Genomic DNA, 12740 nt, shown 5'->3' on the forward strand with positions numbered 1-12740 from the left:
AGTGAAGAAAAGCTAAAGAGCCTCTTGATGAAAGTGAAAGAGGAGAGTGAAACAGTTGGCTTAAAACTCATCATTCAAAAAACTAAGATGGCATCCAGTTCCATCACTTCATGCCAAATAGATGGGGAAACAATGGAAACAGTGACAGACTTTATATTTTGAGCTCCAGAATCACTGCAGATGGTGACTGCAGCCATGAAATTAAAAGATACTTGCTCCTTGGAAGAAAAGCTATGACCAACCTAGACAGCATACTAAAAAGCAGTGTCATTACTTTGCCAACAAAATCTGTTTAGTCAAAGCTGTGGTTTTTCCAGTAGTTATATATGGATGTGAGAGTTGGACTATACAGAAAGTTGAGTGCCAAAGAATTGATGCTTTTGAACTGTGGTGTTGGAGAAGACTCTTGAGAGTCTCTTGGACATCAAGAGATCCAACCAGTCCATCCTAAAGGAAATCAGTCCTGAAAATTCATTGGAAGGACTAATGCTGAAGCTGAAACTCCAATACTTTGGCCACCTGATGCGAAGAACTGACTCATTTGAAAAGACCTTGATGCTGGGAAATAATGAAGGCAGGAGGAGAAGGGGAAGACAGAGGATGAGATGGCTGGATGGCATCACCGACTGAATGGACATGAGTTTGAGTAAGCTCCAGGAGGTGGTGATGGACCGGGAAGCGTGGCGTGCTACTGCCCATGGGGTTGCAATGTGTCAGACGTGACTTAGTTACCAAACTGAACTGATGGTGTTTTAGATGAGGATAAGTGCGATAGAGGAAGAAACAAGAGAAGTAGTGAGTGGGTGTTGCAGTTTTAAATATGATGGGTAAAGAAAGTCTTAGTAAGAAGCTAACATTTGAACAAAGGTATTAAGGAGGTGAGAGCAGAATGAGACATTTAAATATCTGAAGGAAGAGTGTTAGAATGATGTCAAATAAGTAAGAGGATGATTGATTACATTAGTCCTGCGGAGGCTATGGTTAAGGACTTTGGAAGAATGAAATCAAAGTATTTTCAGCATAGGCATACACTGATGTGATTTTTTAAAAAGTGTCACCCTAACTACTGTGTGGAAAATGCATTGTAAAGGGGCACAGGTGGAAGTAGGAGGCCAGTTTGGAAAATACTGCTGCTGCACTTATCCAAGCAATGGATAATGGTGGCACAGAGCAGGATGGTGGTGAAGATGAAGAGAAGTGGTCAAATCTGAAGGTAGATTTGCCAAAGGATTGGATTGAAGTAGAATTTTGAGCCTGAGCAATTGACTATAGTAATTTAGTGAGCTAGGTAAGACCAGAAGGAGCAAGCTTTGACATGTCAAGTTTAAGGTTCCTTTTTTTTGTTCTTTAATTAATTATTTATTTTTGGCTGTCTTCGTTGCTACATGCAGGCTTTCTCCAGTTGTGGAGAGCGGGAGCTATCTGTAGTTGCAGTGAATGAGTTTCTCTCATTGCGGTGGCTTCTCTTGTTGTGAAGCACCAGCTCTAAGGAGCCCTCAATAGTTGTGGTTTGAGGGCTTTAGGACACTGGGCTTCGTTTCTCTGCAGCATGTGAGATCTTCCTGGAGCAGGGCTTGAACCCTGGCGTTGGCAGTTGGATTCTTATCCACTAGACCACTAGGGAAGCCCTAAGGCTCTTATTAGACATTCAGATGAAGTTGTCCAGCGGGCATTTGAACATTGCAAATCTAGAATTCAGATCTGGGCTATAGACTGAGTTAGAAATTTGAAGGTGGTTAGCATTCATTTAGCATTTAACATTACGGTCACTAGGTAATAAGAAGAAACAACGAAGAAAAAGAGTTGTGCAGAGACTGAGCTTACCGGCGTTAAGAAAGTGGGGACAAGAGGAGGAATGAAGACCAAGAAGGAGCAATCAGCAAAGTGGGAGGAAAACAAGGAAAAGATCAAATTGCGGGAAATTTTTTTAAGGAGAAATGAGTAGTCAGTTGCCAGATGATGCAGATAAAACAGTTCATAAAACAAGATGAAGAGAGATTCATTGATAACTCCATAATGAGAGTGATTTTAGTATTTGATTAATGGAGGTATTTCTAGCACATGCTAGCACGTGGTTCAGGTAATTTAGAAGACTGTTCATTATTCAGAGAATCATTTAATATATATTTATTGATATTTCATTATTCTGTACTTTTCTGTTTTACATGTTATAGGCTAAGTTAAAAGATTTATATATTTTCTTTGAAATGCATATTACAATGAAGTAGATACATTTTCATAAACATTATTTTGTCATCTTTTCCCTTCTATATTTGGAGATTTTTAAATCTTAATTTTTAAAAAAATTTTTTGGCTATGTTGTGAGGCATGTAGGGTCTTAGTTACCCTGACCAGGGATCAAACCCATGCTCCCTGAGTAGAAGTACAGAATCTCAAGCACTGCACTGTCAGGAAAGTCCCCTAGACCTTTCCATGAGACTGTTTTTTTGAGTAGTTAATGCCTAATTGTGATTCTTGATACCAAGAAACACGGGAGTTTATAATGTTAATAAGTTTCATTTATCTAATGAAAATAATATATTTTTCTTCTTTATTAGAAATTCATTGAATTTGAAGACTCTCAAGAACAAGAAAAAAAAGATTTACAGACCAGAGTGGAATCTTTAGAATCTCAAACAAGACAACTTGAACTCAAAGCCAAAAACTATGCTGACCAGAGTAAGTAAAATATGTTAAAAGAGTGGAATGGTAACTCATCCTGACATTTGACTAGGATTCCAAAAATATGCATGGAATTGTCACCCCAGACTCAAGAGAGAGATCTGAGATCTAGTTTTAGTATTTTTTGTTCACGTTTTCATGGTGTCCCCATGTCTGCGGAAATGCCCCAAGTTAGATAGCTGCAGGACTCTCTTCACTTTACCTCTCGGGTTTTGTTTGTAGTTTACATTGAATAGTAGTTAACATTATACTGTATCCCTTATACAGGATTCTCGAGTGTGTACATGTGGATCCTTTCTTCAAGTTTTAATCAGCAACACAAAGTTCTGTTGGTTTCTGTATTGCTTTGAAATTTAAAAATTAAGAGAAACTCTAGCTTCAGAGTATGTATAAAAAATTACTGAATTTTCTTTCATTCCTCTCTAATGGAAAACTGAGGGCATTTAGGGGTACAGAATGTCATTTTTCAAAATCATTTTATTTTTAATATAATTTCATATATTCTTGATTCAAAAATAATGATTGTAATTCTATAGACAAGTCCCCCCTTTTGGCTAATGAAAGTGGACCTAATTAAGTCAAAATTCAAAAAAGAAACATCATGGCATGTTTTCATGTTTAATTCAGGCAGGTTGCTCTCCAGTTTTTTTCTCCCAGAATTGTAGACTTTTAGAATTCTAGGGAACAAGAGATGCCCAGCTGTTACTCTTCCCACATCACCCTTTATGGTCACATAGTGACATTGCTGTAAAAGGACTGGCATATATGAAGAATAACTTTCATCAGGCTTAGAATGTGTGTAGTAACTGCTGCTTTTAGGACTCTGGAAGAGTTCAGTAGAGCTAAACTTAGAATCATTAGAATTTTGCGTTTTAAGCATTTTAGAATTCAAGGAGAACTGGCTATTAAGCAGATGTCATAGAAGGGAGCCATGGATATTTGGTAATGGAAGGCAAACAAAATGAGACAAAATGAGTGATGTGTCATGTCTTTTAGGCTTGTAGACACCTTTGTTAACTAACCTGATTGTGTTTTCATATCAGAGACGTATTTTAGAACAAAACACTAAAGCTATGGTTGCGACAGAACTACCCTCTCATTCTTTTACCTGTACGTTCTCCTCTTAACTTCTGAGGAGTATCAAGTTTTATGTAAGAAAATTTTCTTTTGGCTTTGAAAGGAACACCCTATCTAGAATCTTGATGCATTAAATAAGCTGCTTCTGTGATAGGAAATTATTAAAGGAAGAATTGCCTTATACTTGATAACAGTAGCTTTTACACTTGATCTTAACCAAAAGGCCAAGAAGCAGTAATAACAGTAGCTTTAAAAATTAATATTTTATCCAGTCTAGTGAGTCATACCTACCTTTTTTGGAATTGTCATATTCTTTGGTATCCATTCCCTCATTGCTCTCTCAAAAGTACTGTACTGGTTACCATGATTACCATGTGATGGACATGAACTTGGGCAATGGACATGAACTTGAGAGATGGTGAGGGACAGGGAGGCCTGTTGTGCTGCAGTCCATGGGGTCACAAAGAGTCAGACACAATTAGGTGACTGAACAACAATTTTTAAAAATATGGTGTCACTTAAAAATAATTGACAATTCTTTATGAAAAGAATGAGTAAATTATCCACCAAATATTGGATATGGTCTTGAGCTAAGTTTGATCGAAAAATTTTATTTTTGTTATTAATGTAATATTCTAAGAATTTCTCCCCCTGGATGTCTGTCATCCTCCACTTTTTTCCTGCTCTTCCAATTTGAAATAAATCTTGTCTAAATAACAGTTAAAGAACTTAAAACTGTGGTTAATCAAAATTGACCATTCAGGTGCAAAACTAATAATCTCTTGGTCCATGAGTTAAGGCTATCATGAGTCTCCTTTTATGAATGCTTTGGAACTGGTTCCCTTCTCCTTTGATACTTGGGAATCTTTTTTATCTTTTCCATCTACTTGTTTTCCTCTCTCTTCTATTTTTCTCTAAGTGAGTATGATATGAAATCTAAGAATATCCAAAATTTTTCTTCTCTTTATTTTACCACATTTTAAACATCTGAAAAAAATTGTAGGTAGGGAAACATAGTTTGACCTTTTTCATTTTACTGCTTTAGTTTTTGCTTCCCCAGGTCTCCAATATGAAGCAAAAGCCCCTTTGTTTTTTAACAAAGTTGGTGGTAAGAGGTAATTTTAAAGTATCATCAGTGCTCAATCTTACGGGAAAACTGGGACTGGGAATATGTTTTTCAAAAAGATGGAAGCATGTATAAATGGATGAGGTCAGAGTATATAAATTCTTTTTTGTATAATAGGATACAGAATATCTGGACTTTAACCTTAATTCTACTATTTTATATTTTAAGACTGGGTAGTGATTTTTATTACAGTCAGTGTAACCCAACATCTTTTTTTTAAATGTGTTTTTTAGTGTTCTGGACATCTATATTTAAGCATTTAAGGCCAAAGAAATTACTAATGATGATACCTGTAGAGAAGAAGGATGGATCGGTTTTTTCTGTACTATTTTTTGAGTCCATGTGATAACAATATCATCCATTTCCATGTTTGTTTTTATAAAAATGTTAGAGTCTTTAACTTTAAAAGACTGTCAGTTTTGGTTGATGTGTTTGAGGACACATACCCCTTGTAAAAAGCAGTCTTAGTGAAAGTCCAAGTTCTGCTTTCAGACTACTACTTATGTTAAAAGGGAAAGTTTTTATGTAGTTACTTGCTATTTGAGAAGCAAGAAAAAGTCAAGAAACAGGAACTGAATTAAAGGACATACTTGACAACTTTTACTACTGTGGAATCTATCAGGTTTTTGTGGTATGATTTGATGATACAAAAATTTTGTTATAATTTTATGGTCATGTTTGATTTTAGAGATTTCTGGTTGCTCTCTTATAAAAAGTTTGAACTACCTAAGAAATATTCTGGCTTTTCAAACATGAATAAAGCATGTTTTAAAAGGATGCATATTATTTTATTTGAGAATAATAGTAACACTTCTTGGTAGTTAACATCTTGTGAGCCTTAAGGAAGAATTTGAAATATATATGGAGTGGTATAAGGAAGTTGTGGACTGAGGCCTTTTTGGTGCCCTTCAGCTATGAAAGGTGTTTACAGTCAACCTTTCCATTGATAGTGGTAGCAATGAATTCTTCATCAGAAAATGCTTTTTGTATTATTTCTGTTATATACTGATCATTTCTATTTTTATAAACCAAATACTATCTTGATTAAGTCAAGTAAGTACAGACAGTTTAGTAAGTTAAAAAATATTAAACTACTACTGTCTGCCTAGCATTCAGCCTTGAGGTATGTTTTGGCACAGAACAGCATGGTATGGTCATTGCAGTAAAGGAAATAATAATTTTGTGGGGAGAAAAGGTTATGTGTATGACCATCCCACCTTTTCCATATGTATCACGCTTTTATATCACTACATAGTGTGTATATAATTTTGTATGTTTAACATTATCATAAGTATTTTCCTTATTGTATAATCTTTAATCATTATTTTTAAACATTTATTTTGAATGAAACGAATATTTTTAATGGTAAAAGGTACAATTCACAAAGAAGATAGACATCATAAACCATTAGACACCTTAACAAGAAAGATACATAAAGCAAAAATCAGAAAAAATATAGGGGAAAAGAAAAAATATATAATTATATTAACATTTGAGAATATTTTATCAAATGCAGAAAAAATAATAGATCATCTTGAATGATGTTAATAATTTAAATATAGATTTATATTTAATATCATATCCTACACAAATATATTTAAAATTTTGTGTCTCATACATTATTAGACATCCACAGGACACTTAGAAAAACTGGCAGAAAGATAAAACATTAGTAAATTTCAAAAAGTAGAATTCTTCGTGTGTGTGTGTGTGATTCAGTTATACATACACACATATGTTATTTTTGAAATTATTTTCCATTATATGTTATTATAAAATCTTGACTGTAGTTCCCTGTGCTATACAGTAAACCTTTGTTGCTTGTTGTGTATCTGTTTTTTTAAATTTAGAAATGTAGCATTCTATTCATACTAAGTCAAACAAGTGGAATCAAAATGTCATAAATTTTTCAGTTAGGCAAAAATTCGTAAGTTTTCTAAAATATATATATATGATGCATATTTTTAAAGATATATGTATACAAAAGCTTTTGTACTACATAGATAAAGGCTTGAGAAAGAACATAAGAAAGAAAGATGAGAAATTGGAAAACAAACTAAATGAAATGGGAACACTGAATATGAAATAGAAAAAGTGAAACAAACTAGATAAAAGTAAAAGGTCCTCATATAGTCCAGTTGTTTTTAAATATGGCTGCTCATTAAAACACATCTGGAGCTCTGGAAAAAAAAAACAATACCTGGGCATTTGTATTTTTCAAAAAGTTCCAAGATAATTCTGATAGACATCTGGACTTTAAAAAGTGATTACAGGTTTTTCTATTAAATGGCAGTTTTCGGATATAGAATTCTAATTCTGTTGACCAGTCATGATACAGTGATATTAAGTGAGTAATAGTTACATAATCACAATAGCAAAAATGTTTATCAGTTTTCGTAATCAATAACCAGACAAAGAATGAAAGATCATTGCAATTGCAAGTTATAATGGGAATATGATTAACCTAACAATAAAAAAAAATAATTACATACAATTTGGGGGGGGTGTCAAGCAGAGTGATGTGGGAAGTGGAAGTGTGTACATGAACGTGTTTTCATCTGTTCAGCCAGTCTGTGTCTTTTGATTGGTGCATTTAATCCATTTACATTTAAGGTAATTATTGGTATGTATGATCTTATTACCATTTTCTTAATTGTTCTGGGTTTATTTTCTGTAGGTAGGACTTTTCCTTCTCTTGTTTTCTGCCTAGAGAAGTTCTTTAGCATTTGTTGTAAAGCTGGTTTGGTGGTGCTGAATTCTGTTAACTTTTGCTTGTCTGAAAAGCTTTTGATTTGTCCATCAAATCTGAAGGAGAGTCTTGCTAGGTAGGTAGTCTTGCTAAGTAGGTATTCTTGGTTGTAGGTTCTTCCCTTTCGTCACTTTAAACATGTCATGCCATTCCCTTCTGACTTGTAGAGTTTCTGTTGAGAAATCATCTGATAGCCTGATAGGAGTTCCCTTGTAATTTGTCATTTTTCCCTTGTTGCTTTTAATATTTTATCTTTATATTTAATTTTTGTTAGTTTGATTACTATGTGTCTCCGTGTGTTCCTTCTTAGGTTTACCCTTTCTGGGACTCTGTGTACTTCCTGGATTTTGTTGATTATTTCTTTTTCCATGTTAGGGAAATTGTCAGCTATTATCTCTTCAAATATTTCCTTGGGTCCTTTCTCTCTCTTTTCTCCTTCTGGGACCCCTATAATGTGAATGTTCATGCATTTAATGTTTAGTAATTATTTTTTAAATGTGGGCTCTCACCCATCATCCGGAAGCTATGCCATCTATTAACAATTATTGTTTTCCCTGAGGAACTTTGCTTTCTGTTTTTCTCTGAGAATTATTTAATGGCTACTTCGGTTTTTTACCTTGGCTACTCAGAAATTCAGAATAAATTTTTGAAGTACAACCATAACAACTGGTTTGGGCCATATTACTTGAGTGGTGTATTTAAATTGTTTTTTCCTTGGTCCAAATTGTATACATATATAGTGAATTGTTAACATACCTAAAATCCTTTCTGGAAAGAAGGAATACATGAATTGGTAAAAAGTAAATATAGGTGAATTTAAAAAAAGTAAAAAAATTTCTATTGGTTGGCTGGACATTTTTCCCTACTGTAGCAAATCGTATTATAGGGAATCATTCTGTCACACCTGGATTGCCCTCTTTTGGTAATTTTCTTAGGATATAGTTGGGCTTCCCTGGTGGCTCAGAAGTAGGTCAGAGAACATGAGCAAAGTTACAGAAGTGGGTCAGAATAGGAACAGAGAGTGGTTTTTGGTATTTAGTAGTGTTTGGCCATTTTTAATGTGTACAGAATTGGAGAAGTAAGAATTAGTAGCAAACTCCATTTAATTTTTTATAACTTATGAATTTGAGTCTTTATTTACAACATATTAGCCCCCAGAGTTGTTACAGAACTGTTTGTTATTTATTTGATTTTTTCCTTGGGAAAATTTTGTTGCCCTCCAGTTTAAAAGAGATGGCTTTTTTCTTGAATTGTGTAGAAGATGGCAAGATTTAGTGATTTTAAGCTACCTAAGTAATCTCTGATTCTTCCTTTTCTTCCTTTGAATGAAAATCCACTTTTTAAAATTAAATGGAAAAATGGTTTTGACACCTGAAAACATTTTATGGTAGAGTTTTATACTCTGACCTTTCTACACTTCTGTCTCCCATATTTGCTTTTCAAATTTGGCATTGATTTTAGTCTAATAAAATACCTTCAAGTCTTTACCTGAAACACTTATTGGAAAGAGAACTCTACTTATTGGTCATAAGAATTAGCACATCATTAGATGCAACATAATGGGATGGCAGTAAAATCATTAACATTTTTAATTTTAAAGGAATAAATGGCTTAAAACATACTTCACGTTTGAGAATTATTATTTAAAGGAAGGGCTATCTGTTAATGATATGGTTGATAAATTAGAATTTTCACAACACAGAAAAAAACAATCTTTTTCAGCTAACAGGTATAGTTTCACACCAAAGTTAATGGTTGAGAAGACCTAAATATTTTCTGTCACTATTTTTTAAAGTTATTAAAAAAAAACAGCTTCAGGCCAATATAGAGCTTTATCAGCATTTTTACTGTACTTTGCAATTGGTAAAGAATGTTAATACTTTCAGAATTTCAATAATACTCTAATAAGTTACTTCTGTTTTAATTTTGTCAGTAGGCTGTCCCTTTCTACATTATTTTTAGAATGATGTAAAGAGATATGATGATTTATATTTTTATTGAAAGCATATTTGTTAAGGTAGCTTTAAAGTTTAGATTTATATTTCCTGATTTTAAAAAATTACAAAAATTTTATTATATAGAAAGTTTTTTATAGTTCATTTAACTTGAATCTAGTTCTTTGCAATACTAAGAATTCTGTATATTTAATAGGCCTTATATAAGGATTTTTTTTAAAGAGTACATGAGAGGGAAGCAGACAATTTGGCACAAGATATGCAAGATAGTATTTATGTAAATACTAACATTTTATTGCTTCTGCTTCATTAGGTAATACCTATGTGGCCTGCAGATCTGCTTTATGTTTTTTTATCTGTGTTTGGAGTGTTTGGTTTCTGCAGACGTGTTGTTGATTGAGAAACTTAAGGTTGAAGTTCATAATTAATATCTAGAATAAAGTTTCATGGAAAATTAATTTTACGAGTAAGAATTAAAGAATTGATGGTGATTTAGCTTAGAGAACAGAATAAACATGAATGGTTTGGTTCTTCTTTACTAAAGAAATGAATAAGGAAGATACCAAGTTGTTTTTCTATAAAGTTGGAAGATTAAATCAGAGAAGATGAATTTGCTGTTTTTGGTTGATCATGAGGAAGTAGTTCTTGATCATGAAGATGATACATAGGAATATGTGCTGAGGGAAAACATGGATTCTCCCTACAAAGAGACTTTAGGTGCTATATAATACCTGTTTGAAAACTCTTTTGTTGAAGGTTAGGGACATGGTGAAGGACTTAATTGGCAGAGCAGAGGTTTTAATTGCTGTTTTGATGTGGTTGTGTCTGATTTGTTTGCTCTCAAGTGAGCATTTGATTCTTGCTTACCTGTTGAGACATTTAATGCTAAATTGTTCAAGGAAAGCTTCTGAAAGACCAGTGTCCATCTTCTGAGGCCAAGTAACAGTTGGATTATCTGCCTTCCTTCAATAGTAAGAATTGATGATTCCTTTTGAGAAGGCAAATAATGAGTTGGATATGGAGTTCTAGCAGGTCTGTTTCTCTTTCTTCCCCCCATAGGCCTATCAGCAGTCTGATGGGGCAGAAGACAACAGATGGAAAAGGTGTTCCAAACTTGGCAAAGGCCACCAATCTAAGGAGGTAAGCTCTGATTTTGAGCAGGTAGAGCAGGTGGCTCTTCCTGCCTTAATCATATCCTCTTGCTCTTTGGAAAGATGAATGGAAAGAAAGAGCAATTAAAATGAGGCTAAAGTATCTTCATTGGCTATTCTAAGGGAAACATTTTGAATTAGTCTCTTGATTCTTCTCTTATCTTTCCCCCCTTACTCTTTTTTGTTTTTTGATTTTTTTGATCCCTTGATTTATTTTTTTCTCCCATTGAGTATTAACAGCTTAAAAATTGGCAGATTAGTTATATGTTGTTTTGGGATAGGAAGGATGAACAGAATCTTATTTATTTCAAGTTAATCTCGGCTTGTGGCTAGTTTGAGTAAAATGATATGATTTTAGGATTTTTCCTGAGATTATTTTGAAGTTTGGATTCACATGATAACTATTAGACTAGAAACAATCTTTTCTTGTTTAAGATTGTTCTTCATATCTTCAGATATGATACAATAATATAGGTATAGGTTAGCTTTATGATACTTGAGATTTTGGGGGTTGTCTACCATCTTTGCCCAGATGGGCCTTTCTTTCCCACTTTCCCATCCCTTCTACTTTTCTTTTCATTTCCTTACTGATTACTTAATGGTATTCAGGACTGTGAAGATATGGCTCTTCCCAACATTTAAATGTACTTGTCATTTAAACACTATACCATCTCATGTGACTTTGGCCTTGAGAAAACTGAGTCAGTCCAATGACTATGCTGTTGTGTTGATCTAAGTAGTATGTTGAGAAAAGAGTGAAAGATTCTTAATTTGTATATGATCTTGGTGGTTAACTCATATATCTAAAAATATAATATTGATTTTCACAATCATAGTACAGTTAAAACATGAAATGCGGGAAGCCATAGATAGTTTCTGTCAGGATACTTGCTGGAAATGTTAGGTTGGAGAAAATAATGGCCAAAATAATATTCAGAAAATCATCCAGAATAACAAAGGTATATATAAACTATTCTTTAGCACCATGGGGTGACACATCTTTGATAATTTAGAATGTCTTTTAAGAGATTTTTAACGCATGTTTGTGAGCTAATGTATGAATTAAGGCAACTCTAGTTAGTTGCTGTAGCAAATAAGCCACAAAAGACATATATAATGACTCAGATGTTATATGTTATTTTTTGTTCATGTGAAACTTATTTATTTGCTGTGCCATATTACCCAAACCAAGGGTTAAACTTGGGCCATGGTACTGGAAGTGTTGAGTCCTAACTCTTGGACTGCCAAGGAATTCTTTCCCCATGTGAAATTTAAATCGATTGTTTCTAATACATGGGTGGCTCCTTTGGAGACACAGACCCTTTCCAATTTTGCTCCAAGTTTGTCATACTTACATTGAGTTGGAGGAAGAGGGAAAGAGCATGGAGGATTGTATGTGGAAGGTTTTTATTGGACCAGGCCTAGGAGTAGCACACGTAGCTTTTGCTACTGGCTGTATAACTCAGTTAGAAGCTCACTTACAGAGGCTGAAATATGTAGTCTAGCCTTGTATCCCACGAAAAGAGAGAAACTGCTTTGGGTAATAATATCTGGCTAATCTTTCCTTTAGCCTAAAAGCCTTAGTAGATGGTACATGATTTTGCTCAAGTATTGAGGCAAGGGAGGGGATGTACTTAAAAGCTAAGCAACCATCTACCTGCCTATTCCTTCTACTGTGAGTAAGTAATCTGAGGAAGAGAAGGTGAGCAAACTTTAGTGAAAATAGAGCATTTATGATTTGTACTCTCATCTGATTTTTTAATAACTTTAGGGTTACTCTGGTTTAATTTTTATTATCACTTTAAAACTTTGCTGGACATTCATTTATTCAACAAACACTAAGTGTTGAGATTTTCTTTTCTGTTCACTAACTTTTCCTTTTTTAAAAAATAAGTTACTATTAAATTGAGATATACTTTTTTGATACCTATGGTAAAGGATAAACTTTGAATGACACTCCTTGCTCCTTTAAAAAAATGTAATTTGTGTAGCATAAAATC

At 33.8% G+C, this 12740-nt stretch overlaps 1 protein-coding gene across 5 annotated transcripts in view; it reads left to right on the forward strand.

Moving 5' to 3' along the window:
- Positions 1-12740, forward strand: part of SPAG9 (sperm associated antigen 9) — a 156742-nt gene that overhangs the window by 32335 nt on the left and 111667 nt on the right. For all 5 annotated transcript variants that reach the window (XM_018064845.1, XM_018064848.1, XM_018064846.1 and 2 more), the window contains exon 2: positions 2559-2679. In XM_018064845.1, the coding sequence (XP_017920334.1) occupies positions 2559-2679 (121 nt within the window). The remainder of the gene's footprint in view (positions 1-2558; positions 2680-12740) is intronic.

This window comes from Capra hircus, chromosome 19, assembly GCF_001704415.2.
Source record: "Capra hircus breed San Clemente chromosome 19, ASM170441v1, whole genome shotgun sequence".
In the NCBI taxonomy this organism is placed as follows: domain Eukaryota; kingdom Metazoa; phylum Chordata; class Mammalia; order Artiodactyla; family Bovidae; genus Capra; species Capra hircus.